Raw genomic sequence first — 27,922 nt, 5'->3', positions numbered from 1 at the left:
CAAGCTGTTTGTCTACTGCCTGGTCTTGGCAGAATAAACCCACACCAGGCGCTTTGCCACAGTGTGACAGAACTGTAATGCAGTCTCCTCAGTAGCAGAGGGATATAGCGATGATGCGAGCTGAGGGATTCTTGGGCCTACAAAGGAAAGCTGACTCCTACTTGCTTTGCCACTTCCCTATTGCTACTGGTGTGTGGAGTTGGGCCCAACCAAATATGGTGGTTGCTGGGATGGCCTCAACCCAGGCCTCGCCAATCGGTCTCCATGGGACACACTGGCACCCTGCCGACAGACCACCGCGGTCTTGACCACAAATTCCCAGACTGGTGACTGTTCTGGGTGTCACTCGTACTTGGTCATGGCAAGCCCATTCAGCCGCCTTTGCCGAGAGTCCCTTTTTAACAAAAATCACTTTGATTCTGCAGGGAATCAACCACCCTATGGCAGCTGGCTATCCAACTGTGGGATGTGGTGGCACTACTGCCGTCAGACCTTGTGGCCTACCAAACGATCCCTGTCCCTGCGTGTGCTGTGGCACAGAGATCCAACCACGCAACTGTTGGGTTACGGTCACAGCAAAATAAAAAGGGCCAAAACAAACTAAAAACGGGGTCCTGCCGTGGTTGCCAAACTGTTGAAACCAATCTAGAGGAACGTCTATCATTGGGGTTTGTTATTAGCCCCTTAAAAAACAAACAAACAAACCCTAGGATGTGTGGGTGAAAACAACCAAGGTATTTATTAAACCATCAACAGTTCTAAACAAGGTAAACCAAACTTTATTGACACAAACTGTGACTGTATAGATCATTGTTGCAACCAAGGTCCTGTACCAAATCCTGTATAAAGGAGGTCAAATAAGATGTCTAAGACAAGGTTATGATCTCCTGGTTATAATTATGCTATCTGTGTGCATATATCAATTTTGTAGTTGAAATTATGAATATTGGCTATGTACTTGTATCTTAATGTATTTGATTCTAAGTAGCATTAGTGAAGCATTTGGTCAGCTTCTTGAGAAAGGAATTTGCAGATTAAGTGCCCAATCAAGAAACACTTGACTGACAATGGACCTTGGCAGACTCCAATCAACATGAAAAGTCTTTCTGGGAACATTTAAAGGTAGCATGTGAGCAATGGCTGCTCTCCCTGTAAAAGAACTGAGTCATGCATAGACATGTGACTTGCCCATGTGACTCCAGACTTCATCTTGCTGCTGTGATTTTCCATAGTAAGAACAAAGGGGTGTCCTTCCATCTGGCAGAGGATATAAAAGGCCCTGGAAATCCCTCTTCTTTTTTTTTTTTTTTTCAGTCCTGCTTCTTACTTCTGGAGGAACTTTGCTACAAACTGAAGCTCTGAACAAAGGAGTAAATGACCCATCCAAGCTGTGGATGTACTCCAGAGACTTTATTTGAACCTGCAGTTTATTTCATCACTGCTACAAGCCTGAACCAAGAACTTTGCCATTACTGTATGTAATTGATTCCATTTAACCAATTTCAACTCATCTATATTTCTTTCTTTTTATGAATAAACCTTTAGATTTTAGGTTCTAAAGGATTGGAAACAGAGTGATTTATGGGTAAGATCTGACTTGTATATCTGACTTGTATATTGACCTGGGTCTGGGGTTTGGCCCTTTGGGATTGGGAGAACCCTTTTTTTCTTTTACTGGTGTATTGGTTTCCATAACCATTCATTCCTATAAGAAGTGGCTGCTGGTGGTGATACTGGAAAACTGGAGTGTCTAAGGGAATTGCTTGTATGACTTCTGGTTAGCCAGTGGGGTGAGACCGAAGTCCTTTCTCTTTGGCTGGTTTGGTGTGCCTTAGAAGTGGAGGAAACCCAGTCTTGGGCTGTGACTGCCCTGCTCTAAGCAATTTGTCGTGAATTGATACTCTCAGTTGTGTCCTGCCAGAGGCAACATCATCACAACAGGTAAAGCAAGGACCCCCACAATAGGTGATATAAGGTAAGTAAACAACTGGCAGTATGCTGATGGTGACTGAGGATATGTTCCCTCCCCTAGGACGGGACCCAGGTAAAAGGATGGAGGATCAATGGACCACTACCATACCTTGCAGCTCTGGGGACCCTCACAATGACGGGACAGCTCCGGACTCCGTCCAAGTAGGTGGAACCCACAGGTAAAGAGTGGACCTCAGGATCAGGTGATGGCAGCTCTGCCCCAGCGATGATTCTGCTTGTACTCCGCCTGTGACATCATGGGTGTGTGTTTGTCCTCTGTGAAAGGATGGCAGCTGGTGACACACATTCTCCATGTAAGTGTGATGAACCAGATGAAACCGCAACCAGATGAAAGAGTTCGGTGCTCAGCGTACCCCTCTGAGGCAATTGGAGAGCACAGCAGACATCTTAGCTCTCAACATTTGCAGCAACAGCACCTCCAGACTCTGCCACTCAGAAGGGCAGCCCCTTCCCTCTGCTGTGCAGGCCCTTATATGCTCTGCTGTTACTGGGCAGATCATAGATCACATGGTTTGCTTGGTTTCCGGCCTTTTGGTAGAAAGGGTGGGAAACTATAACTGAGGAGGGGGGAAGAAGGGCAGCCAAGGTGGATTTCCAGTTGTTGTTTGGGCATTTCACGAAGGCACCACAGGTTTTCCCCTACAGAGTGGGTCTGTTGGATGGGGCCCGTCGGGTACATGATACAGGGTGGATCAGGACTGTGGCACAGGGTCCATTAGGTATATAATGGGGGGTGGAGTGGGTCTGTCTGATGGGGCTCGGTGGGTACATAACATGGGGTGGAGCAGGTATGTTGCACGGGGCTGGGCAGGGACGCAATGCTGCCTGGAGCAGGTCTATCACACGGGGCTGGGCGGGTATGTAATGCAGGGTGGAGCAGGACTGTCGAATGGGGACTTGGCCAGTGGGGACTTAATGTGGGGTGGAGCAGGACTGTGGCACGGGGCTTGGCCAGTATGTAACATGGGCTGGAGCAGGACTGTGGCATGGGGCCTGTTGGGTACGTGGAGCGGGTCTGTCAGATGTGACTGGGCGGGTACATAATGGGGTGGAGCAGGATTGTGGCATGGGGCCCGTTGGATACGTAATGTGGGGTGTTGCACGGGGCTGGGTGGGGACACAATGCTGGCTGGAGTGGATCTATTGCAGGGGGTTCGGTGAGGACTCAGTGATGCCTGGTGCGGGTCTATTGTAGGGAGCTGGGCAGTACGTAACGCGGGCTGGAGCAGGACTATGGCATGGGGCTGAGGGAGTATGTAACGTGGGATGGAGCTGGACTGTTGTATAGGGCTAGGCGGGTCCATAACATGGGGTGGAGCAGGACTGTGGCATAGGGCCTGTCGGGTTCATGACGTGGGGTGGACTGGGACTGTGGCATGGGGTCCACTGGGTATGTGATGCTGAGTCAACCGGGACTGTGGCACAGAGCCTGTCAGGTACGTAATGGTGGGTGGAGTGGATCTGTTGGATGGGGCTGGGCGGGTACATAAAGTGGGGTGGAATGGGTCTGTCGCAAGGGGGTCAGCAGGTATGTGAAGCGGGGTGGACCGGGACTGTAGCACAGGGCCCGTTAGGTACATAACGGGGGGTGGAGCGGGTCTGTCGGACAGGGCTGAGTGAAAATGTAACGGGATGGAGCGGGTCTGTGGCATGGGGTTCGTTGGGTACATAACGCGGGGCTGGACGAGTACGTAAGGCGGGGTGGAGCAGGACTGTGGGACGGGGCTCAGTGGGTACATATTTCGGGATGGACCAGGACTGTGGCATGGGGTCTGTTGGGTACGTGATGCGGAGTGGACTGGGACTGTGACATGGGGCCTGTTGGGTATGTAACAGGGTGTGGTCCGCGTCTATCGTGCAGTGCTTGGTGGGAACGTAACGTGGGGTGGCCTGTGACTGTGGCCTGGGGCCTGTCGGGTACGTAACAGGTGGAGCAGGACTGTGGCATGGGGCTAGGCAGGTATGCAATTCCACCTAGAGAGGGTCTTTCGCATGGGGCTCGGTGGGAACGCAATACCACCTGGAGTGGGACTGTTGCATGGGGCTGGGAGGGTACGTAATGTAGGGAGGAGCGGGACTGTGAAATGGGGCTGGGCGGGTTCGTAATGCGGGTTGGCGCAGGTCTGTCACACAGGGTTCGGCAGATATATAACGCGGAGTGGAGCAAGACTGTCGGACAGGGCTGGGCGGGTACGTAATGCGGGGTGAAGTGGGACTGTCGCACAGGGCTCGGTACGTACATAATGCAGGGTGTGTACTCTGGCAGGAATGTGTGAGCGCAGTAGAGGAGTATGAAATACGATAACCCAGGACTTTGAACACTCTGGTATAGTGTTTGACTAATAGAGGCAAAAGTAGCATGCAACATCCGCAATCAGCAGTTAGGGAGCTCCTGCTGTTTGATACTGAGGCCTGGTCCACAGTGCAGGGGAGAGGGAGGTGAGCTAAGTCAGTCTAAGTTATGCAACTTCAGATATGAAAATAGCATAGCTGAAGTTGACATACTTAGAGCTACTTACTGCAGTGTCTTCACTCTGGTAGGTCAACTGCTGCCACTGCCCGTCGACTCCGCCTATGCTTCTCACGCTGGTGGAGTACTAGAGTTGACAGAGTGTTTGGTGGTCGATTTATTGTGTCTTCACTAGACACGATAAATCGACCCCCGCTGGATCGATCACTCCAGAAGTAAGTGTAGACATGCCCTGAGTTGTTCACTCAGTGAAGGCAAGAGATCCCAACTGAAGAGGGACCAGAGGAAATCTGCTGCACAGCCACCTCTCCCCCTGCCACACGACTGCTCCACTGTCTGCCTGCTCAGGCAGTTCCAGTTGCTGCAGGACTAGGAATGAGAGGAATGTCTTGCACCAAAGACACTGCTCGAGGCATAAAACAATCCTACAGGGTTAGACACAGTCAAGCCAGGGTCCTGATAGGACAGAAATAATAGATTCTCAACCAGAGAAATTCTATCCAGATCACCTTGGAAGCAAACTATGTATCAATCACATGCAAAATCATCCCATCTTCATATTAATGCATTTAGGCTTGTAAACCTCTGGCCCCTGCTAGACTGTCATCAGAATGGCAGGGCCTTTGAAAGGCCTAGAGCATCCAACATGAGCTTGGAACAGAAAAGATTAAGGAAGATTGTTTATCCACTGCAGTAACACATTTTACTCACATGTACAGCAGCAATCAGGCTGAATAAGAACTGGACTCAACTTCCAGGATAAGTCAGTCTGTCCTTCTGTTAATCTTTTCCCCAGCTGACTAGAGCCTGGGACAATTCCCATGCCCCTGCAAGCTGCCACCACTTGATTTATCACCGGCACCAAATCTGTCTTGAGAGAAGACTAGGGAACACTATTGTCTTCTTCTCACCCCAGTCTAGCAGCCCATCCACAATGGTGACAGGCATCCTGCTGCAGTTCGGGGCCTTTCAAGTTCTACATCCACCACAAGCTTTGGCGAGAAGAAATACTCACAGAGTCCATTTCTTAAATCTTTTAGTCAACTGTAGGCCACTCACAGTTTAAAAAATAACCCAGGCACTTTACATTTAAAGTTATATTCTCGCTGTAGAGTGGGTCTGTGCAACAATCCTAGTGTCAGGTAGGGTACTGGACGGACATCTCACTCACCTTGAGATGCAAGCCCCACCCACCCCTAGAATAATGGATCTTGCCAGTGATGTTTTTCCTGGAAGAGTTAGAAGTCTGCTGCCATCTGTCTGTAGTCATTCATTTCAATGGTGGTGTAATTCAGGGAGTGTCTAAAAAGCAGGTGAAAATGCGAGAAGGTTAGTTGCTTTGCTCCTTCATAGAGGGTAGATAAAGAGAGAGCCCCTAAGCATGCAGCCTAATACAGTCAGGGTCTCATGTTCAGCAATTCTGTTGCTCTGGCTTTAGAATTACTATAAAAGCTAACCCAAATCTTCATTTAAAAAAAAAAAAACCTCCTAGTCTTTATAGTTATGCTGACAACCTTCCAACTATGAACTAAATGCAACTAGTAGACACCATTGTTCTCCTAAGTCTGCAGACAAAGCTCAGAGGTATCCACTATCCCCATTCAGCTTATGAGTGTTAACTCTCAGGCCTTCTAATGGCAATGCATATAACATTATTAGTTTCAAGATATTCAAGTTGAGTACGTGTCTGACTAATTTTTTTTGGAATCTATTTTTTAAAGCTATATCTAAAATTCCTTTTAAAGAATGTTAAAGGGTTTTTCTACTTCCTTATTCAGATTTAAGTATTTTTTCAGCCCATAGTAGACCGGGAGAAAGTAAAATTGATTTAGACGGTGTCCTGTCAAATATACAAAATAAAAATATTTGAACAAATGGGGAAGAGTTAGTGAGAAAACAACTTCTCTGCTCTAGTTACAAATAATGTTTAAAATACAATATTTTTTCAAAGTTTTCAATGTGGATAACATCAGCAAAGCCATCCAAGAGCCTATCAGTGATACCACACTAACAACAGGGAGATGTTTTTGCTGATACAGACTAACACAGCTACCACTCTGAAACAGGGAGATTGAGACTCTTGGCAGCAGTCAGAGACGGGAACTAGTCGTTAGCGTCAGTCCCCCAAAGTGGGAAGTCACATCTCTCTTGCCCTTCAAGGGAGAAGAAGCAGCTCCTCCCTAGTGCTAAGAGTCCCTACCCCACCCCAAGGTGCCAGGAGCCCCCACACTTCATTACCCTGTCACCAGGCCCTCCAGCTTCCCCCGGCCAAAACATAACGGCAGAAGTTATCAGTACAAGCATTCCGAGCAGCAGAAAATGGACTGAGTTTAATATGGCACGCATGGTATTCTTTACACTGATCACATACTGAATTCCTGGAAACCCTCCATTCCAAGATGACCTGAAACTGATGGAGGAGCTGTAGTCTGCTGCACAGGGGATCCCCGCCACTCAATTTAAGTCCAGCCTCTTGTGGAGTGCACAGGTCTTTGGGTAGAGCATTAAGCCCCACACTAAGGGCAGGATCATTGGCGTATGATGGGGTAGGGAAGGAGTCACTCGTGGCTCCCCCGGTACATAAGGCAATGGGCAGACATGATGGTTTCTTACCTTTTGAAGTAAGTGATGGCTACAGCAACTAGTGTGAGTGTGAGTAGGATAGATCCCAGGACAAAGAGGGCTATTTTCCAGGCTTGGAAGGAGACTGTGGGAAAAGAGAAGGGAAGACAGGTGGAGACTTGGCTGAATTATGTAAGGTATTGCTCACCTAGAAGATACTGCACTTCAGGAGAGCAAGGTTCCTTATAGTGAACACATCAGTGACTATACAGCCCTGTCTTTCTACCTCACTGGGCTCAAGTCCCTGGAAAAAACTCACTACACAGCATTATTGTTTTAACTGTAACCCACTTTGAATTGCTGTTGGTCGTGGGGGGTGTATTGTTTTACTGGGGTGCTGCGAGCAAAAGATGTGGTGGTACAGTCCCATATGGAGCCCCCCCCCCATTTTGAATCCTGTAAGATCAGGCGTATCCCAAGGGCTACAATGAAGCGTCGCTGTGCCATCACCAAACAGGACAACGTTCCACCTGGAGGGAGGGTCATTGATTGTGCTCTTCAGAGTGCATGCCCACTGGTTGCAAGGCTATTGGGCTGCTTTGGCTGCCTGAGGCTAGGGTTTGCTGAATGTGAATATACTGCAGGTTAGACAGTGGGGTTGTGACTAATTATGTATCCTAGCAAGGTCTTTGTATTCTATTCAGAGCCTTATACCGTGCCCATCGTCAGGGTAGCAGACTGCCTTCTAGCAAGGCATGCAATCCGTCATATTGCTTTCTGCACATTGCAAGACTACTACAGAAGTAGCATGTCACCTTTAACTTCAGAGAAGCTCAGTCTTCTTACTTCTCTCAGGCCAGGCCCCATTGGCTTCTACCAGACCAGTTTGTGGAGATGAGGGTCTAGATGTCACCTGCTTTAAATCACCCCCTCCCCCCCATCCTCGTTCTATGCCAGCTCTGTAGAATATCCACCATGGATATTTTACAGAGCTAGCGTTCTAGACCCAGCACACTTGAACTTGTGGGCGAATCATTGTACCAGTTTTCCCTTTACTCACAATCACTCTGTAATATTGACACTGCATTGTCCGGAGCGACACATTCTTTGTTTGTTTTAAGTACTCTCCCATCCACGGAAAAGGGATGAGGGCTGGCAGTGAAGTCCTTGTGCCAGTTTAGGATTAGATGCTGTTGCTCTGGTGACTTAGCCCACACCTGACCTGAAAGCTGCAACATGGCGTCTATGCAGGTGAAGTTGAGCTCTGCTGGGAGGCAAGGAAAAGAAGAGATTCTGGTTCAGTTTGGATTGGCTGCCTTTCTCCTCCCCACCCCCATAAATCTGCAAAATTTCTATCTTGGTTCAAAAATTCATGAGATTTCACCACCATCAAATCCAAACCAGTGTGCAGCAAACGCAAACCCTGGCCCCCAGCTCCATCAGTGCACTACCTCCCATCAGCCCGTCTCAGATTTCATTCTGGAGAGGTGCTAGGCCAGGCCATAATCAGGTGCCCATTCCTAGCTCAATTTTAAGCCCTCTCTGCTTGGTTCAATGTAGAAAGGCCAATAGGGATACAGCTTGATAAATTGACATGAGTAGAAAGTTGCTTCCAAGTTACCAGCTTTACAAAATAAAATATGAACAATTCACTTCCTGAAAAGCAATAGTTCTTACATGTCTCCAGAGCTGGCGTGGCCTACCTGTTCAGATGTGACAAGTAACTCTGAGTGTCTCTGTTAAGGGGAGGCCCAATCCCTGAAGCCTTCACAGGGACTGATTTCCTGATGGAAAGTGCTGAGCACCTGCCATCTGGAAATTAGGCCCCTTTAAGGTGTTTCAAGAAGGGCACCCAACGTGATTTTTCTTAACATTTAGGCCTTTGAATTTATTTCATGAACTCCTCAATGGGATAGAATCTATAGGACCATTTCTGCTCATGTATGATGCTTATTTAGGGAGTCATTCAACACAGATTTTTGAATGCCCCTCTCCTGGTTACATTGCATTAACATTCACCACAGTTTTGATGAGCTTTACCATGCACAGAACTCTGGGCTGACACTCCAAGAGGGGGTTGTACCAAAAAATTGGCTTCAGGTAGATGCTTTGGCCAAATCCCAGCCAAAGTTCAGAGAAGGCATTTGGCAGAAGACTGATATCAAAATACCTGTTCCAGGCTAAACAGCTAGGAGCAGGAGTGTTTCCCAAGGCACAAGTAGCAGTGGTTACTGCCATTAGAGTCGGTGGGAGTTGGCTTAAACTGGCAGGTCACTTTGCAGACCTCCTGCGAGGTGCTGGTACTCTCCCTGTGCTTCCTGCAGCATGGCAGGAAGGAAGGAGACTAGTTTTCCCCATCCTCCCTGCAGCATTGGCCATTTCTCGGTTATGAGAAACTCACATCAGACCCTCCTCCCCCCTCATGTTCCTCTCCCTAATAGTAGATCCTACCTCCTGTCGGTCAGACCCTCCTAATTTGTCACACTCAGGAATTACCTCAGACTGCCAGTGCAAGAGGTCCCTAAGCAAAGCATGTGGTTTGGGAAGGGACCATTTCCTTTATCACCAATGGCTGCCCGTTCATTGGTCTCAACACACTAGGAAGGTAAAAGTGCCCAATCCTCCTTATTTCAGTCACAGTATGTAGGCTGGGCTGCACTGAGGTTGGGAATAGGAGAAGGACAATATAAAGTGGATTTTGATAAAGCTGGTTGGATTTGGTACTGACCGTGTAGATAGAACTGGGAGACGCCGCAGGCACACTTTTCCTCTATGGATTTCGTTAATACCTTCTCTATGCTGTCAAGTGCCCTCTCAGGGTTTGGGGTCCACATAGAGCAATCTAGGGGAGGAAGGGAAGATGTTATTAAAATGAAGCTGGCCCTGGCAATTATTCTACAGCCATATAACCCTGAAAGCATCCCATCTTCATAGAATCATAGAGAATCAGGGTTGGAAGGGACCTCAGGAGGTCATCTTGTCCAACCCCCTGCTCAAAGCAGGACCAATCCCCAATTTTTGCCCCAGATCCCTAAATGGCCCCTTCAAGGATTGAGCTCACAACCCTGGGTTTAGCAGGCCAATGCTCAAACCATTGAGCTATCTCCTCCCCCACTGATCTCATCCTGGGGCCAGGTTGGGGCTGGTTACTACTTGGATGGGAGGTCCTGGAACTAGCCACAGTTAGAGGGTGAAGAGGACAAAATGGCAGAGCAGTTATGAGGGGATTCCACCCTCCTCGTATTGGCCTGAGTTTGTCCATGGCGTTTATGGATCCACTGAATTCAGGCATTTATGGATCCACTGGGATGAGAGTTGGATTTTCTACAGGCCAGACATGGCGGAGATGTTGATGTGGATTTACAGTCACGTGTCACCACCAATGGCTAGGCTCATGCCAAGATTCATAAGAAGCTTCACTCCCTTTCCCCTAGGAGGTTTCTAATTTATAGGAACATCTGATATTTCTGCCTGTATGTGGGCCTCTTTTCTGGTTTTCCATAGATTTGTATGCCAGCTTTACCGAATTCTCCCTAACCCCATGGTAACCTAGGTGCTAGTGGCAATTAAACAAGACCAGGCAAGGGGATTAGAACTCCAGTCCCAAGCTTCCTAGCCTGGGAACACTGCACAAGATAGGGGAAGGGGAAAGCCATGCTCCTCAGCGGCCTGATGGACTGAGGCAGCTGTCGGACCACAGCCAGGGGGAAGCAGTTCCACCCATTCCCCAAGCAGGCTCTGGCTAAGACTCTGCTGAAATAATGGATTATTTGGCAGGGTGTGAGTCACCACAATGAGCCAGAGACCTGGAAATCCATTGAAATAGCCCAGCTCCTGACAAGTCTCTTGCAGCAGGGCTGTAGGATGCTCTCCTATGCGCTGTCGCCAACCTGAGGGGTTAGGGTTACATCAAACACTTTATTCCTGTTGCAGCAGTTAGACCTGCTGAGCTGGGACAGGGTGGCTTGCTTTTGGTGCCCCTGACTATACCCCAGTTATCACCAGAGAGACGTGACTGGGGATTTCCTGTCTTTACTGAAAAGCAAATGGCCTTTCCACAGAGTGCTGATTAGAGATGTGCCTGGAATTAAATACCTTTCCCTGCCTATCAACACCACCCCACCAGTGACAGGACTGACACTCCCAGTGGCCAAGTGGCATGGGGCCCCATCACCAGCATGCACCCCTACCTCAACTCTTAGTGCAACACAGTCCATGCTGACATGATGCACTAGTCATAGAAAATTAGAACATTAGGGTTGGAAGAGACCTCAGGAGGTCATCTAATCCAATCCCTTCCTGATCAAAGCAGGAGCAACCCCAGCTAAATCATCCCAGCCAGGACTTTGTCAAGCCAGGCCTTAAAAACCTCTAAGGATGGAGATTCCACCACCTCCTTAGGTAACCCATTCCAGTGCTTCACCTCCCTCCTAGCGAAACAGTGTTTCCTAATAGCCAACCTAGACCTCCTGCACTGCAACTTGAGACCATTGCTTCTTGTTCTGTCATCTGCCACCACTGATAATAACCTAGCTTCATCCTCTTTGGAACCCCCTTCAGGTAGTTGAAGGCTGCTATCAAATCCCCCCTCACTCTTCTCTTCTGCAGACTAAATAATCCTAGTTCCCTCAGTTTCTTCTCGTAACTCATGTGCCCCAGCCTCCTAATCATTTTTGTTGACCTCCGCTGGACTCTCTCCAATTTGTCCACATCCCTTCTGTAGTGGAGGGACCCAAACTGAATGCAATACTCCAGGTGTGGCCACACCAGTGCTGAATAGAGGGGAATAATCACTTCCCTCGATCTGCTGGCAATGCTCTTACTAATACAGCCCAATATGCCGTTGGCCTTCTTGACAACAAGGGCCCACTGCTGTCTCATATCCAGCTTCTCATCCACTGTAATCCCCAGGTCCTTTTCTACAGAACTGCTGCTTAGCCAGTCAGTCCCCAGCCTGTAGCGGTGCATGGGATTCTTCCTTCCTAAGTGCAGGACTCTGCCCTTGTCCTTGTTGAACCTCATCAGATTTCTTTTGGCCCAATCCTCCAATTTGTCTAGGTCACTCTGGACCCTATCCCTACTCTCCAGTGTTTCTATCTCTCCCCCCAGCTTAGTGTCATCTGTGAACTTGCTGAGGGTGCAATTAATCTCATCATCCAGATCATTAATAAAGATATTGAACAAAACTGGCCCCAGGGGCACTCCGCTTGATACCGGCTGTCAACTAGACATCGAGCCGTTGATCACTACCTGTTGAGCCTGACAATCTAGGCAGCTTTCTATCCACCTTGCTGGGGACTGAAGTGAGGCTGACCGGTCTGTAGTTCCCTGGGTTCTCTTTCTTTCCTTTTTAAAATATGGGCACTATATTTGCCTTTTTCCAGTCATCCGGAACCTCCCCTGATCACCACGAATTTTCAGAGATAAAGACCAATGGCTCTGCAATCACATCAGCCAACTCAGTCACACCCTTGGATGCATTAGAGCTGGACCCATGGACTTGTGCATGTCCAGCTTTTCTAAATAGTCCTTAAGCTGTTCTTTCACCACTGAGGGCTGCTCACCTCCTCCCCATACTGTGTTGCCCAGTGCAGCAGTCTGGGAGTTGACCTTGTCTGTTAAGACCAAGGCAAAAAAAAGCAGAGTACTTCACCTTTTTCCACATCATCTGTCACTATGTTGCCTCCCCCATTCAGTGAGAGTCCCACACTTTCCCTGACCTTCTTCTTGTTGCTAACATACCTGTAGAAACCCTTCTTGTTACCCTTCACATCCCTTGCTAGTCCATTCATGCTAATGCATTCATTCTCCACACCGTCTGGTCCATATCAGGATGGACACTCAGCAAAAGTATTTCCCCTCAAATCAGTCCAGGCCTCTCCCCAACCCCACACCACATGAGATGATAGCTCCTCTTACTGGGTGTGAGCAGGCACATGTCAAGATCCACAGCAAATGACTTTAGGGGGCAGCTGTTCTCCAAGCCAGGCGTAGGGTCTGAGATGGCATACGCCAGCGCAGCACTCGCATCACAGTAGGAGCAGCGGCTCAGAGACACTGGCCTGTCCCGAAGAGAAATGAGTCAAGTCTTACTAATAAAGCATTTCAAGAACTTCCTCAAGACACTCAAGCCACAGCCTCCCCTTCAGAATTCCAGCTTCTGCCAATGAGGGAGGCTCATCCAAGATGGTGGATGGCTTGCTAGGATAGGCATGTTTGTGGAAGGTGTTTTAATCAGCTTTTGCAGGTGTCTCAGAGACAGGATTAACTAATTGCTTTGACCCTGATGGGGAACAGAATATTTGAAAGTCTCTGGCCATAGGGAAGGCTATTTGGCTTTGGACAGCTTGGTTCTGGTTGGAAGTGAGGTAACAACCCCAATATTGCCAACCTCCAGTGTTCAAAAATCATGAGATGTGTTCAAAAAACACCTTCATTTTGGAGTGATCATTTGCCTTCTGGAGTATTTTCTGAGTCTTTTGGGATCAACTGTTTCTCTACACCCCCCAGGAATAGAAACTTTTACACACCCTCACATTCATGCTCACCCCCACTCAGAGACTCATAACAAAACTGCAAGGCTTGGCAACACTGCGTGTCTATTCTCCCCAGGATGAAAAAGACAATGTTTTTCTACCACAAGGAGAAGCAGGGCAAGCCAGATTTTATTGTCAAGAAGTCAACCAGATAACTAAGTTACAAACAAGTGCCTCAGAAAGGCCTGGCGGGCTGATGGCCAGTGGTCAAACACACCCTTCAAGAGGCAGTGCCACTTTTCTAAAGCATCTCCTTTTTCCTTGACAAATATATAAGCCGCAAAGCATTTCAATAAACAAGAAGTGGGAGTTTACCCACTTTTTGGCTGAAATTTTAAGAACTACTTCAGTGGGTTTGGGAAGAGCCAAAGCCGATAATTATTTTCTGAGTTTTACAATGGTTTGCGTTCTTCCATATGATGCAACAAATATCCCTTATGGAAAAAAAAAAAACTACAACATTTTAAAATCAAGAATAGGATACTTGTGTATAAAATTCTAAGCCCAGTCTATAGAATTCTATAGCAGAGATGAGATTCTTTAGAAATTACTCTTAAATATAGAAAATTTTACTTAATTACTAAATAATCCTATTGGTTTCTTTTCTATTAAGTTTTAGAGAACTTGTTCATTGGGGTTGATTGAGAATCATTTTACTTTACTTTCATTTCTTTAACAGTTTGCTTTCAATTATTATTTGCTATGTCATAAGTGCAGTCTGAGCATGGTCGAGACTTATGGCTTCATTCTGCATTGAATCAGTATATATAAGACTTCATTCTCATCATGTTTTTTTATTCTAAGGGAGAAAAGACATCAGGTCACACCTGGTAGAGCATTATTATTCCCTATACTACATTCTCCATTGTATCATCCTGTTCAGTGCTACAGTTCTCATTACTTTCCTATTTGGAGGGTATTAAGGTAGAATGCTCAAGGCTCTTGCAGCCCCATCTTCTGCCAGCCGGAGCCTCCAGGCACAGAAAACCTGGAGACTTTTAAAATGGAAGGCTCACAACATGTTTGAAGCCAGAAGATACGTCACCTCTCCTCCGCACAAGGCACAAAGTGCGATGGGCCGAGGCGGTTCAGCTGTCCTTTGCCTGTGTTAGATTCCCATGTGTACACCAGAGCATCCACCAGGTTCTCTAGAGTCACCATCATGTCAACAGGAATTCTTGCTTGACAGCTGTTGTACACTGCCACAGCGCTGGAGCCACGTCTAACAGATGGGGCATTCCTGATAAATGGCAATTGCTGATCTGAAAACAGTGGGGGATAAATTGGTGAGCAAAAGGACACTTTAGGCAGGGCAAAGTGACAAGCCAAGAGCAACGAGAAGCAGATTTCATTGATGCCTCCCTGTTATGTCTCATGGCATATACACAGAGAAGTCAGATAAAACCATTAATACTCTTGCTGGAAGGTTGCAATGTAAGAACATAAGAATGCCCATACTGGGTCAGACCAAAGGTCCATCCAGCCCAGTATCCTGTCTACCGACAGCAGCCAGTGCCAGGTGCCCCAGAGGGAGTGAACCTAACAGGTAATGATCAAGTGATCTCTCTCCTGCCATGCATCTCCACCCTCTGACAAACAGAGGCTAGGGACACCATTTCTTACACGTCCTGGCTAATAGCCATTAATGGACTTAACCTCCATGAATTTATCCAGTTCTCTTTTAAACCCTGTTATAGTCCTAGTCTTCACAACCTCCTCAGACAAGGAGTTCCACAGGTTGACTGTGCGCTGAGTGAAGAAGAACTTCCTTTTATTTGTTTTAAACCTGCTACCCATTAACTTCATTTGGTGGCTCCTAGTTCTTATATTATGGGAACACTTAAATAACTTTTCCTCATTCACTTTCTCCACACCACTCAAGATTTTATATACCTCTATCATATCACCCCTTAGTCTCCTCTTTTCCAAACTGAAAAGTCCTAGTCTCTTTAATCTCTCCTTATATGGGACCTGTTCCAAACCCCTAATTATTTTAGTTGCCCTTTTCTAATGCCAGTATATCTTTTTTGAGATGAGGGGACCACATCTGTACACAGTATTCAAGATGTGGGCATACCATGGATTTATATAAAGGCAATGAGATATTCTCCGTCTTATTTTCTATCCCTTTTTTAATGATTCCTAACATCCTGTTTGCTTTTTTGACCGCTGCTGCACACTGCGTGGACGTCTTCAGAAAACTATCCACGATGACTCCAAGATCTTTCTCCTGATTAGTTGTAGCTAAATTAGCCCCCATCATATTGTATGTATAATTGGGGTTATTTTTTCCAATGTGAATTACTTTACATTTATCCACATTAAATTTCATTTGCCATTTTATAGCCCAATCACTTAGTTTGGTGAGATCTTTTTGAAGTTCTTCACAATCTGCTTTGATCTTAACTATCTTGAGCAGTTTAGTATCATCTGAAAACTTTGCCACCTCACTGTTTACCCCTTTCTCCAGATCATTTAGGTTGAATAGGATTGGTCCTAGGACTGACCCTTGGGGAACACTACTAGTTACTCTTCTCCATTCTGAAAATTTACCATTTATTCCTACCCTTTGTTCCCTGTCTTTTAACCAGTTCTCAATCCATGAAAGAATGTTCCCTCTTATCCCATGACAACTTAATTTACATAAGAGCCTTTGGTGAGGGACCTTGTCAAAGGCTTTCTGGAAATCTAAGTACACTATGTCCACTGGATCCCCCTTGTCCACACGTTTGTTGACCCCCTCAAAGAATTCTAACAGATTAGTAAGACATGATCTCCCTTTACAGAAACCATGTTGACTTTTGCGCAACAATTTATGTTCTATGTGTGACAATTTTATTCTTTACTATTGTTTCAACTAATTTGCCCGGTACTGACGTTAGACTTTCCGGTCTGTAATTGCCAGGATCACCTCTAGAGCCCTTCTTAAATATTGGTGTTACATTAGCTATCTTCCAGTCATTGGGTACTGAAGCTGATTTAAAGAACAGCTTACAAACCATAGTTAATGGTTCCGCAATTTCACATTTGAGTTCTTTCAGAACTCTTGGGTGAATGCCATCTGGTCCCGGTGATATGTTACTGTTAAGTTTCTCAATTAATTCCAAAACCTCCTCCAGTGGCACTTCAATCTGTGACAATTTCTCAGATTTGTCACCTACAAAAGACGGCTCAGGTTTGGGAATCTTCCTAACATCCTCAGCCATGAAGACTGAAGCAAAGAATTCATTTAGTTTCTCTGCAATGACTTTATCATCATTAAATGCTCCTTTTGTATCTTGATCGTCCAGAGGCCCCACTGGTTGTTTAGCAGGCTTCCTGCTTCTGATGTACTTAAAAATATTTTATTATTATAAAATAATATTTTATTTTGAGTTTTTGGCTAGCTGTTCTTCAAACTCCTTTTTCGCTTTTCTTATTACATTTAATTTGGCAGTGTTTATGCTCCTTTCTATTTACCTCACTCAGATTTGATTTCCACTTTTTAAATGATACCTTTTTGTCTCTCACTGCTTCTTTTGCATTGTTGTTAAGCCATGATGGCTCTTTTTTAGGTCTTTTACTGTGTTTTTTTAATTTGGGGTATACATTTAAGTTGAGCCTCTATTATGGTGTCTTTGAAAAGTGTCCATGCAGCTTGCAGGGATTTCACTCTAGTCACTGTACCTGTTAATTTCTTTTTAACTAACCTCCTCATTTTTGCATAGTTCCCCTTTCTGAAATTAAATGCCACAGTATTGGGCTGCTGAGGTGTTCTTCCCACCACAGGAATGTTAAATGTTATTATATTATGGACCAGATCCTGTGCTCCACTCAGGACTAGATCGAGAGTTGCCTCTCCACTTGTGAGTTCCTGTACCAGCTGCTCCAAGAAGCAGTCATTTAAAGTATTGAGAAATTTTGTCTCTGCATTTCATCCTGAGGTGACATGTACCCAGTCAATAAGAGGATAATTGAAATCCCCCACTATTATTGAGTTTTTTATTTTGATAGCCTCTCTAATCTCCCTTAGCGTTTCATCGTCACCATCACTGTCCTACTGTTATATTCTTATTAGAGCATGGAATTACCATCCATAGAGATTCTATGGAACATGTGGATTAATTTCAGATTTTTATTTCATTTGATTCTACATTTTCTTTCACATATAGTGCCGCTCCCCCTCCCCCCCCGGCACGACCTATTCTGTCCTTCTGATATATTTTTTACCACAGAATGATTGTGTCCCATTGATTGTCCTCACTCCACCAGGTTTCTGTGATGCCTATTATATCAATATCCTCCTTTAACATGAGGCGCTCTAGTTCACCTATCTTATTATTTAGACTTCTAGCATTTGTGTACAAGCACTTTAAAAACTTGTCACTGTTTATTTGTCTGCCCTTTTCTGATGTGTCAGATTCTTCATGTGAATGTTTCTCATCTGATCTGGCCCATACTTTGTTATCTTTCATCCCCTCCTCCTAACTAAAACCTAGAGAATCTCTATCAATAGCCTTTCCTCTAAGAGACATCTCTGTCCGATCCACGTGCGCTTCCGCAGCAATCGGCTTTCCCCATCTCTTAGTTTAAAACCTGCTCTGCAACCTTTTTAATGTTAAGTGCCAGTTGTCTGGATCCATTTTTGTTTAGGTGGAGCCCCATCATTCTTGTATAGGCTCCCCCATCCCAAAAGTTTCCCCAGTTCCTAATAAATCTCTCTACACCATCCTCTCATCCACGCATTGAGATTCTGAAGCTCTGCCTGCCTACCTGGCCCTGTGCGTGGAACTGGTAGCATTTCTGAGAATGCCACATAGAGGTCCTGGATTTCAGTCTCTTTCCTAGCAGCCTAAATTTGGCCTCCAGGACATCTCTCCTACCCTTGGTATCTACATGTACCATGACCACCAGCTCCTCCCCAGCACTACACATAAGTCTATCTAGATGCCTCGAGAGATCCACAACCTTCGCACCAGGCAGGCAAGTCACCATACGGTTCTCCCGGTCATCACAAACTCAGCTATCTTAGAGACTAACAAATGTATTTGAGCATAAGCTTTCGTGAGCTGCAGCTGAGATATAAACACTATTGACATGGGCAATACTGGAACCAGCACCCTGCAGATCCAAGACTTCATAGCCCATTACCCATCCCCTCAACGCTGAAGCCACTCAGTCTCCAGCCATCTGCCTCCCAAAAAGCTGCCTTCTAGACTTCACCCGCAAAAGAAAACCCAACTCTAGACTCAGTGTGGGAGTGAAGGAAGCACCTGTATGCAGTACTCTTATTGTCAGCCTTACCAGGCCTGGGCAGTCCTGACGGTGCAATCACAAATAGGCCCGTGGTCCCGAATGTGCCCTGTAGTGGGATGCTGGCATATGCTTTGCCATCCTGCCCAGAGAAGAACACCAGGGTATATCCTCCCAGGGTGGCTCCAGGTTTCCCCTTCAGCTCAATGAACTGGTAGGGGGCGGTGCTGTTGGTCATGCTCAGCTCGTTGATTAGGAGGGAGGGGGCAGTGGGAGATGGTGCTGAGGAGTTGGCGCAGGCATTCTCCCCGAATGGTGTTATCGTAGTCACCTTGCAGAGACAGAGACATCAGGCTGTGAGGGCAGGAGGGATCCTTTCTATCCCCTTTTCTTTAGGTGGCAGCACCTCTCTTCACAGCATTGGATTTCTCCCATCCCACACAACTGCAATCTGACTCCCCACCTGAAATGGGACCCTGCAGCACAGGTATGTCCTATGCTCAAGAAATGGATGGCTTTACTTTCAAGCTTGAAGGCAGCAGCTCCTCCCCACAATCTTCTTTTGGGTATCCCCATTTGAGATCTCTCACAACCACCACTAGACACCCCATTGTCTCTCCCCCAGTTGCACTGCTGGGTCTGCACATGTCCTTTGGACAAGTGTCCTTCCACAGTATCATTTCCTTTCCCAACCATCAGAGGTCACTATTTCACTCATATCTCCTCTCCATGCCACATAGTCCCCTCCCTTTGTACTGAGTCTGCTTGGAATAGGAGGCTCGAATGTCTCTCCACAAATCCCTCAATAACTACAGGTGGCAGTGTCCCAGGACCTTGTGCTGTTGGCTAGCACAATTCCTTCCAGCTGCTGTGAACATTCTACCTGCTTCAAGAACATGTTTGACTTTTGGTCCTGCCCAGTCCTCTGCTTGAAAGTCCCTTGTAAACATCAGCAAGGGAAAAGAAAATCCTTACAAAGCTTTATCCAAGGAATCTGATAAAAACTCGGTGTGTGCTGCTTAAAGAGGTCTGTCAGAAACTAGAAATTTTAAAATTAAGAGGGATTAAAAAGAAAGGCACCAAATTCAACCAATTCCAATTGAGCGTGTCCCTTTAAATGTTTCCTTCAAGTGAAAGGAAGTTGGGTGCCGTGAATGGTAAATTTTGTACTGCACTTTGGACAATATGCACCAGAGAGGCTGGAACATGAAAGGTGATTTGGTGTCCGATTTTCCAGGAGGAGAAGATGCCTTGTGCGTTTGGGACCCAGTTCAGAGGAGTTGTTCAGGATTTCTCAGGGTCAGAACTTTAGAACCCAAGTTTTCTTCTCATTTATGGTCAGCTGAGGAATCACTTTTACTCATTAAGATCCTCAGTACCATGGAGGCTGAGTCTGTGCTTGTTTATTGGCAACCTCTCAGTTTTTGGCAGTAATTTAGCTGCTTAGTCTGAAACCCTTTGTTTAGATAAGGTGTAGTGTGGAGCCATCACATGGTTAGCAGAGGGAATAGGAGTGTGAATGAGAGATAGTCTAACCCAGAGGGCACAAACAATAGACACAAGCGTCTATGAAGATCCAGCCGTATGTCAGCTTGATAGGCTGATCGGAACACAGCTAAGACCCACCCAGTGGAGACCAAACAGCTCCTGTCCCCTACCTGGAAGCTGCTGTGGACTCTGGGGCTCTGGCTGTTACACCGGCTCAGAGACTCATCCTGGCTGCTGTGGGAGTCATCTTCATACAGGATATTCTGCCCTGGGGTCAGTACTTTGAGCAGCTTATCTGCCCTGTCAGACGCCCGGGACTTATAGACGACTGCATCCACCAGCCCTGCCTCAGTCACAGCCATGCCCACGCTGTAGGCGAACGTGGTACTGTGATAGAGGGCCACGGCATCCCCCCCATTCTGGATGGTGTTCGGAGGCAGAACAATCACAGGACTTGGGGTCACCAATGCACTCCCCACCAGGAAGTAGCCCCGCTCGTTAGTACAGTAGCCCGTCAGATTCACCACCCTGTAGGCCTGGTTGTTTTTGCCGTTATAAAGGACCAGCCAATAACCACGGAGGTCAAAATGTGTTTGCCCAGCGTAGAGCAGCTCAATGTACTCCATATCCTCCTTGCCTCCCGGATTGTCTGGATTCACCTCGTTGATGAGCAGCTCAGCTGCGTGGGAAGGTGGCTCACTGGTCCCTTCTGATGAGGCACCTTTAAGAGTGAAAAAATACCATCACCCTAGACTTGGCTTGCATTTTGCTTCCTGCAGCTAGATAGGGTAGAGCACTGTATGCACAATCCCATGAGACACCACCAGGTACCTGCACATGCTGCACCTGGGCTGGGCAAGGGTAGGTAGTGCCTCTAATTTGCTTTGAAGACACAAGGACAAATTAAGAGGGGAGTCTATGGACAGATTGAATCTAGGCTGATATGACGACAGTGCTATGTAAGAGCTAGGCGTCATCATCACCAGCACATCTCTTCTCTCTGACTCTTACATGTTTCTGTTGAGGTAGCCCTCTGGAGCCCGCCCAGGGCTCAGCGCCCCACTGCATTAGGCACTGTACAAACAAGGAACAGAAGACAGTCCCTACATTACTGCAGCCTAGATTCCCCTACTCATCCACCCGTGAGATATACTGCCCCTTGTAGAAGATGTTAACCCACCAATTCCAAGTTAGGGTAACTCAAGCACCAAGGCACTTCAGGAGTATCGCTAAATCCTTCCTCTGGCTCCTTGTGGTACACCAACAGGAATTCCCTCACTTGTTAGTAGGTGGGTGTGAATACGTCCAAGGCACACATGGCCCCTGGATTTGGCCGATAAAGAATGAAGTGCCACATATTCTCCTCTATGAAATGCTCCAGCACACCCCAAAGAGACATCAGCATTCCCTGCCCACCCTCAGCCTCATCAACCAACAGCACTAGGGCTTGTCAGTTAAGCCAAGGCAACAAGATATAATGGAGGTAGTAACTGGATGGAGAGGGGCAGAATTAGGGCAATGTCACACACTTCCCTCAACTAGCATGGAAAGGAATCCCTCTGAAGGAGCTAGAGATGCGTGTCCGACTTCAGATGTCCGCTTTTCCCAGATCAGAATGACGACTGGTACCTGGAGGAGATGCTGTGACATTAGCATGTTTGAAACAGGCCTTTTCCACTGTGGCATTCCAGCTGCTGAAACTTGCTGCCCTGGGGCTCTCCAGGAAGCTGGTGAAGGCTTGTACCAGGCTGCTCAGCTGCTCAGCTGACTTGGCAGTCAGGAGCATGGTGAATACAAGCTCTGTGCCCTGGCATGTTGTTACAGGATCTGAAGAGGAAAGCAGAGAGGTGCATCAGCTTCACCACAGCCACCCCTTCTCTAGAAGCGACCCACAGCTTGTCAGTACATCTTCTACCACCCCACCTCCCATTCCCATCCAGGGCTGGCTCCCAGTGGTAGAATTTAGCCACAGAATTTGAAGTGATGCAAGCATCTGATGGACTTCACAGCCCTTTCACCAGCCCAGAGGAGTATTCTATGACTGAACCCACATGGAACACCCAGACATAGTCTGCACCCTTTTGTCACCACCCCCTTCTTTGTATTTCAGTCTCTGACAGCTGCCCAACAGTAGCCAGGTTTGGACCCTCAGCAGAGTCTAACCATGACACGCTGAATGCAACTTCTCCTTGTCTATGCTGATGGTGGAGTTGTGGTCAGCATCATATCAGCTGGCTCAGCTCTCCATGGTCCTGTTCTACTGCAACAACAGGCTGGTCTGAATGCTCACTACAAAGAGGTAAGCTCAGTGGGACCTCTGCTGCCACACAGTTTAACTTGGGCAGAGCCATAACATGGTCCCCAGTGTACATCAAAGAGGAAGCCTTAGAAAGAAAACCTAGTCCCTGGTGATTACAGTCCTGTATTACAGGACCGAGTTCGTCTCCCTACTGTAGCGTCTGTATACTGGGTGGTTAAGGGGGCCAATGCATTGGGACGTTCCCTCTCTAGTGAGCCGGATGCAAATCTAACTTGGGTCCTGGGTTTAGCCGGGTTACATTAGAAAGGCCCACCATGCAAATCTGAATGACAGTAAAGGTTCAAGGAGGGAATAGCAGAGGCAGCTGCAGGTCAGGACTAAAATGCATTAGCAGAGCTATGTATGGGACTACTGCTCAGCACCTGTCTGTCTGTACCATACGTAGCCCTAGCCAGCACCAGTTGTTGCCACAAGCAGCAAGTTTACCCATGCTCAAAAATAAAATAGTTAGGCTTCATCACAGGAGGTGGAAATCCATTAATAAAGCCAGGTGTAACACACTGGCAGAGAGTGAGCCCTAACCAATGTGGATCTGAGACACCTCTCTCTCACCTTTAAAGTATGCAACAGATATTCCACAATTGCACAGCTTGTCAAGGGCCTGGGCAAGAGCCGTCTGTATCTCATATGACCCCAGGAGCCACAGCTGGCAATCTGAGAAAAAGAGATTGGGAGTGACTTGAAGAGGTCAACAAGAGCCACAAGTTCAAGGTTATCACCGTCCGGTGCATCACTGCTGTTGGTGCATCTGTAGCAGCTGCAGCCCTGCTCTTGGTTAGAGCCCGAGAGGACCAGATAGGGCTCTGATTTGCATAGATTTCAGGGATGTAAGGAATCAGGAAGTTCAGCCTGGAATTTATTTGCTAGGAGAAAAGAGAGTGAGAAATCCCCTTGAAGGATGGGGGCATAAAGAACTAGATGCCATCACCAGCCATTCTCCAGGGTTAAACACACACTGCGTGAACTGCTGAACCTAAAGTCAGTATGGCTTCCCTGGTTCCAAACACAGCTGTTTTCCCGCAAATCACTGGACTTGAGTGACAGGCCTGGTGTCATCTTTCTTTTCACATCTGCACTTGTTATATTCTCATGTGTTTCAGGAAGGTCAGCTGATCTAGGGAACTCATTAGGAAACCTTGATTCTAGTCCCAGCCTTGCACTTGACTCCCTGCATAACCTTAAGCAAGTCACTTCCCCACCCCATATGTTTCTTGTTAGTGGCTTCTTCTTTGTGAATATAGTGGCAAGTGTCCTTGCCTGTCATGAGGGGGATCAGGTGGGGGCTGCATTTCAAAAGTTATGGAGAAAGGATGGGGTGAAGTTCTCTGGCTGGTGCTGTTCAGGAGGTAAGTCTAGACAAGGATCACAATGGTCCTTTCTGGCTTTAAAAATCTATGACTCTCTGGGCCTCAATTTCTCCAACTGTTAAGCATGGATGATGATGCCTCCTCCCAGCCCCCAAACTTTACCTTTGTAAAGAGCTTTGCAAGGTACCCACAAAAAAGCACTATAAGTGCTTAAATGTTATTAACTCTGCAGAGTCACTTCAATTATAAGAGCTGGAGACTGAAGCCTCAGGCCTCCTTAATGGTGTTATCAGCTTCAGTTCTCCAGGTGGAATCTTCATTCCTGGGAAAAACACAGCAGGTTCTTTTGACTTCCAAGCAGGGCAGTTGGGCTCTGGAAGTCATTGGGCATGAAAACCACCTTTGTGCAGAGTGGGTTTATGCACCAGTGACGCCCAGAGAGTTTCAGTGGGATTTCAGTGGCTCACAGGCTTAGTGCCAGCTCTCTACACAGGGATGAGTACCACCTTTGAGAATAAACACAGGACCCCACAATTTTCCTTTTAAGGCCCCCATTTTCTTTGGGGGGGCGGGGAGCACTTCTCCCCTCCTGCTCCTGTCTGTACCCTAACAATGTTAACAATGGAGAAACAGAGCTAAACAGAGAGCTCGGTGATCATGACGCTGCACTGTAAAAGATTGGAGGCCACTTTTCATTTAGGCTGAATGCCTTGTGCTAATCCTCCTGCTGCTGAGTTTTACAGACGCTCTGGTAACATCTGAGCCCCTCCCAGGATGGACAGTAGAATCTGAAGTTCTAGGTAGGCTCCTTGAAGCTTATAAGGGAGAATGTCCTTTTGTTTGTCCCTTCAGGGCAATTTGTTAGATTCTCCCTGGGAGGGGGGGTCTCAGATCCAGGGAACAGAGATGGTATCTAGGACCCACCTGCTATATGGAGGCAGAGGGAGATGGACTGGCTGAAGCGGCTGCTGGGGCAGTCATTGAACTGTCCGGGTGTGGGGCTGCTGAGGGCGTAGATGGAGGGGTCCCGGGTCACAGAGCAGCAGCTGCACCGACTCATGGATATATTACCTGGCTGGTGGCTGAAAGAGGCAGACACACAAATTAGAAGAAAATATGATCTGCAACCAAGACTGTTGGTGCTCCTTATTAAATAGCAGGGTGCCTGCACCAGGAGCGGATGCTGATGCCATCTACATCTGCTTTCCCCACCCAAAATAAAGAGTCAGATGGAGAGACTTCCCTTCCTCTATCACCCCTAGCCTTCTGGAGAGAAACTCAAAGAGCTCTTTGGAACCTCTCGAGACAGCAGAGTGTTGTGTCTTCAACACACCCCTTCTCTTTCAGCATGCCACTGTCTACCCATTTTCTCCATTCCATTCTCCCATCTCCAAAGGTGATGCAGCTCTACGCAGAGTCCACCAGGGAAAGGGTTTCAGTGGATGTACAGCCTGGCCAGAGTAGGGCGATTACCCATCCCTTATTTTTAAAAAGTATTGAAATGTATTAAAACTGACAATAAGGACTTTTGAAGCATTCCATTGAAGCCAAGGATAACTGCATTGTATACCTGAGGGCAGTTGAAATGTACACTGGGGAGAAAAATCCATGATATGTAAAGGGAAATGGTGTTTCCCTAAAATGTCCCTTAAAGCATTGTCCCTTGTTTTTCACCCTTTTCCCCTTATTTCCAGCCAAAAAAGGTGGCCACCTGAGGCCAGAATGAGCTGGCCTAATAAGGTAGATGCTTGCACTAGATCTCCAAGTTTCAAGCTCAGGATGCAGTTGCTGGACAGGGTGGGAGACAATGGAACAAAAGCAGCTAAAAATTAAGACGTGGACCAGAGCCCCCAGATCAGATCCCAGGGACTAAGGATGGAGCCCAGAGTGTAAACAGCTGCACAGAGTATAGCTGCTTCGCTCCTGGAGAGTAGGGCATCTTTCTGGCTAGAGGGAGACTGTTCCGTGTGGAGGGTAGAGGACTGTGGGAGGGAGGAAAGTGTCTGGAATGCCCAATTTCCCAATCAAGGGATTAAATCACAACTAGCTCTGAAGCAGTTGACTCAACAAGAGTTCCAGCTATTTTCCTCTGAATCCTCTTCCTTGCTGATAAAGAGACAGCTCTTCTCCAGCTTGGAGCTAAGGCACTGGGCTTCATTTTAAACAATTAGATGCTCCCTTTCAATCCCAGTTCCTCTGTCAATACCACAGACGAGGCTTTTCCATTGTCTTCTACCTACCTGTCCATTCAACCCCGTCCACTCCATTCCCTCACCCTGCTTATACCCCACCTCACTCATTCTATCATTCGCTGCCCTGACCTTTCCAGAGACCAGGATGTGCCCATCAGTCACTTTTTACCCACTGATGCTTACTGACCAAGATGCACACATTTAGTCGGTGGTATTCCTCTAGAGAGTCTCTTTCTGAATGAGAGCAGTGAATTGTGGGAAATGGGGTAGACGATGGATCCAATCATACTAGTCATAAGATTGGCAGAAGGAGCCAATGATTGGGGGGGGGGGTTTGAGATGGGCCAGTGTGTTCCCGTCTAGACTTTAGATCAAGGAGGAGAGATTGGCAAGTCAAGCAGCTAGATAAAGGCTAGTATGTGATGAGGGCACCATCAGGCTGAACAAAAAAAGGGGCATACATACAGGAGAGGCCTCCCACCTTGTTACACGTGGGTCATGGCTTGACCAGAGAAAGCTCATGCCATACAGTAAACCAATTGCTACCAGGAACTCCCCGACATTCCTCTCATGGATGACTGTCTCAGGGTGCGCACAGGTTCCCTGCCTCGTGTCCTGTGCTCAGGCTGGTCAAAGAAGGGGTCCCAACACCTCTTTCAGTTGTTTCACCCATGTCTTTTTATTTACAGTTCTTAGTGCAGCCCCAATTCCCCCAACACCAAGCCCCACGCTGAACCTTCTCTAGGTCTTCTGGCCCCTGAGGCTTCCTGCAGTTGGTAGAAACAAAGCTGCAGTCCCCCTGTCTTCTCCCCTCGCTAGCTCCCCTTACTGAGCCTTTCCCTGGGCTTATATCTCCTCCCAGGCAACAGCCCAGCTGGCTCTACTTGGCTCAGCTGATTCCCCTGAGCCTGCCCTTGTTAGGCTCTGCTGCTGAGCTCTTTTGCCAAGTGTCTGGGCCCCTGCACCCGGCTGCTCTGCTGGGAAGCAAGGGAGGAGCCACCCCTTCAGCAGGGCATCCAAGGGGTTTATTCCCCTGCCGTGCCAGTGACCAAGACCTTCTCAAGGGTCTGCTCATTGCTTTGGAAGAGCAAAAAACAGTCCATTAAGCAAAAGTCCTTTGAGACCCCAGCAACCCCTCCCTACTGGCTGCCTTCTCACCTGTTAGTCTCATAGGCATGTCTCCCAGGGGTCAGGATCTCTAGGAGCTCTGGGTCTGCACTCTCATTGCTTGTGTACACTAAAGCATCCAATAGGTTGGCAGCACATGCTGCTTTCCCCAGTGTGAAACTGCTGCTGTTTCCAATGTACAGGGCGATGGCTTGGAGACCAGTGCTGAGAAGAGGGCTGCTGGAGTTTGGTGGGAATGGCAGGTCAACTGCACCGGAGGGAGGAACAAGAAAGATTGGAATAGATGCAGTGAATTAAAAATATACAAACTGGCAACAATTCAGCAGGGAACTAACAAAGCTCAGGGTAAGCAAAGCAACAGATCACATCATGTAGTACAGGGAGAGTTCATTTCAATTTCTAGCTCCCTCTCTGACCCCACCTTTCCCTGTCATTTATACTTGCAACTTTTACAAAGAGCTTTCTTTTGGGCTGCAATATCCCATCCATCACTGTGCCCAGAGGTGGATTTTGTGCAGGAGTTTTAGCAGAGCTGGTCCTGCTGTACGAGTTCTACTTGCATAAGGAGACAAAACTCTGCCCCTGGGTTCTGATCAGATAACTGACATGCACAAAATTGTAAACAAGAAGTTCTGACGTGCTTTTATTCAAACTTGGCTTAATGATCAATGAGATCTGCAAAACAAGCGAAGCCT

The 27,922-nt window shown here is 47.2% G+C and overlaps 1 protein-coding gene across 3 annotated transcripts in view; it reads right to left on the bottom strand.

The window, feature by feature from the left end:
• Positions 1-714: 714 nt before the first annotated feature.
• The window catches only part of LOC119862836, a 30,636-nt gene continuing 3,428 nt past the window's right edge, over positions 715-27,922 (bottom strand). The window contains exons 2-13 of one of the 3 annotated variants that reach the window (XM_043494320.1): positions 27,258-27,474; positions 24,832-24,989; positions 23,153-23,254; positions 21,910-22,107; positions 20,451-21,001; positions 18,844-19,123; positions 14,606-14,822; positions 12,944-13,086; positions 9,753-9,866; positions 8,085-8,291; positions 7,076-7,169; positions 715-5,764 (exon numbers count right to left, since the gene is read on the bottom strand). In XM_043494320.1, coding sequence (XP_043350255.1) covers positions 5,701-5,764; positions 7,076-7,169; positions 8,085-8,291; positions 9,753-9,866; positions 12,944-13,086; positions 14,606-14,822; positions 18,844-19,123; positions 20,451-21,001; positions 21,910-22,107; positions 23,153-23,254; positions 24,832-24,989; positions 27,258-27,474 — 2,345 coding nt within the window. In that variant the 3' untranslated portion in view covers positions 715-5,700. The remainder of the gene's footprint in view (positions 5,765-7,075; positions 7,170-8,084; positions 8,292-9,752; positions 9,867-12,943; positions 13,087-14,605; positions 14,823-18,843; positions 19,124-20,450; positions 21,002-21,909; positions 22,108-23,152; positions 23,255-24,831; positions 24,990-27,257; positions 27,475-27,922) is intronic. The other 2 variants (XM_038420219.2, XM_043494321.1) reach the window with 2 other exon arrangements.

This window comes from Dermochelys coriacea, chromosome 10 (assembly GCF_009764565.3).
Source record: "Dermochelys coriacea isolate rDerCor1 chromosome 10, rDerCor1.pri.v4, whole genome shotgun sequence".
Classification (NCBI taxonomy): Eukaryota; Metazoa; Chordata; order Testudines; family Dermochelyidae; genus Dermochelys; species Dermochelys coriacea.
Note: the sequence above shows the minus strand (reverse complement) of the source record. Positions and strands in the feature narration are given on the sequence as shown.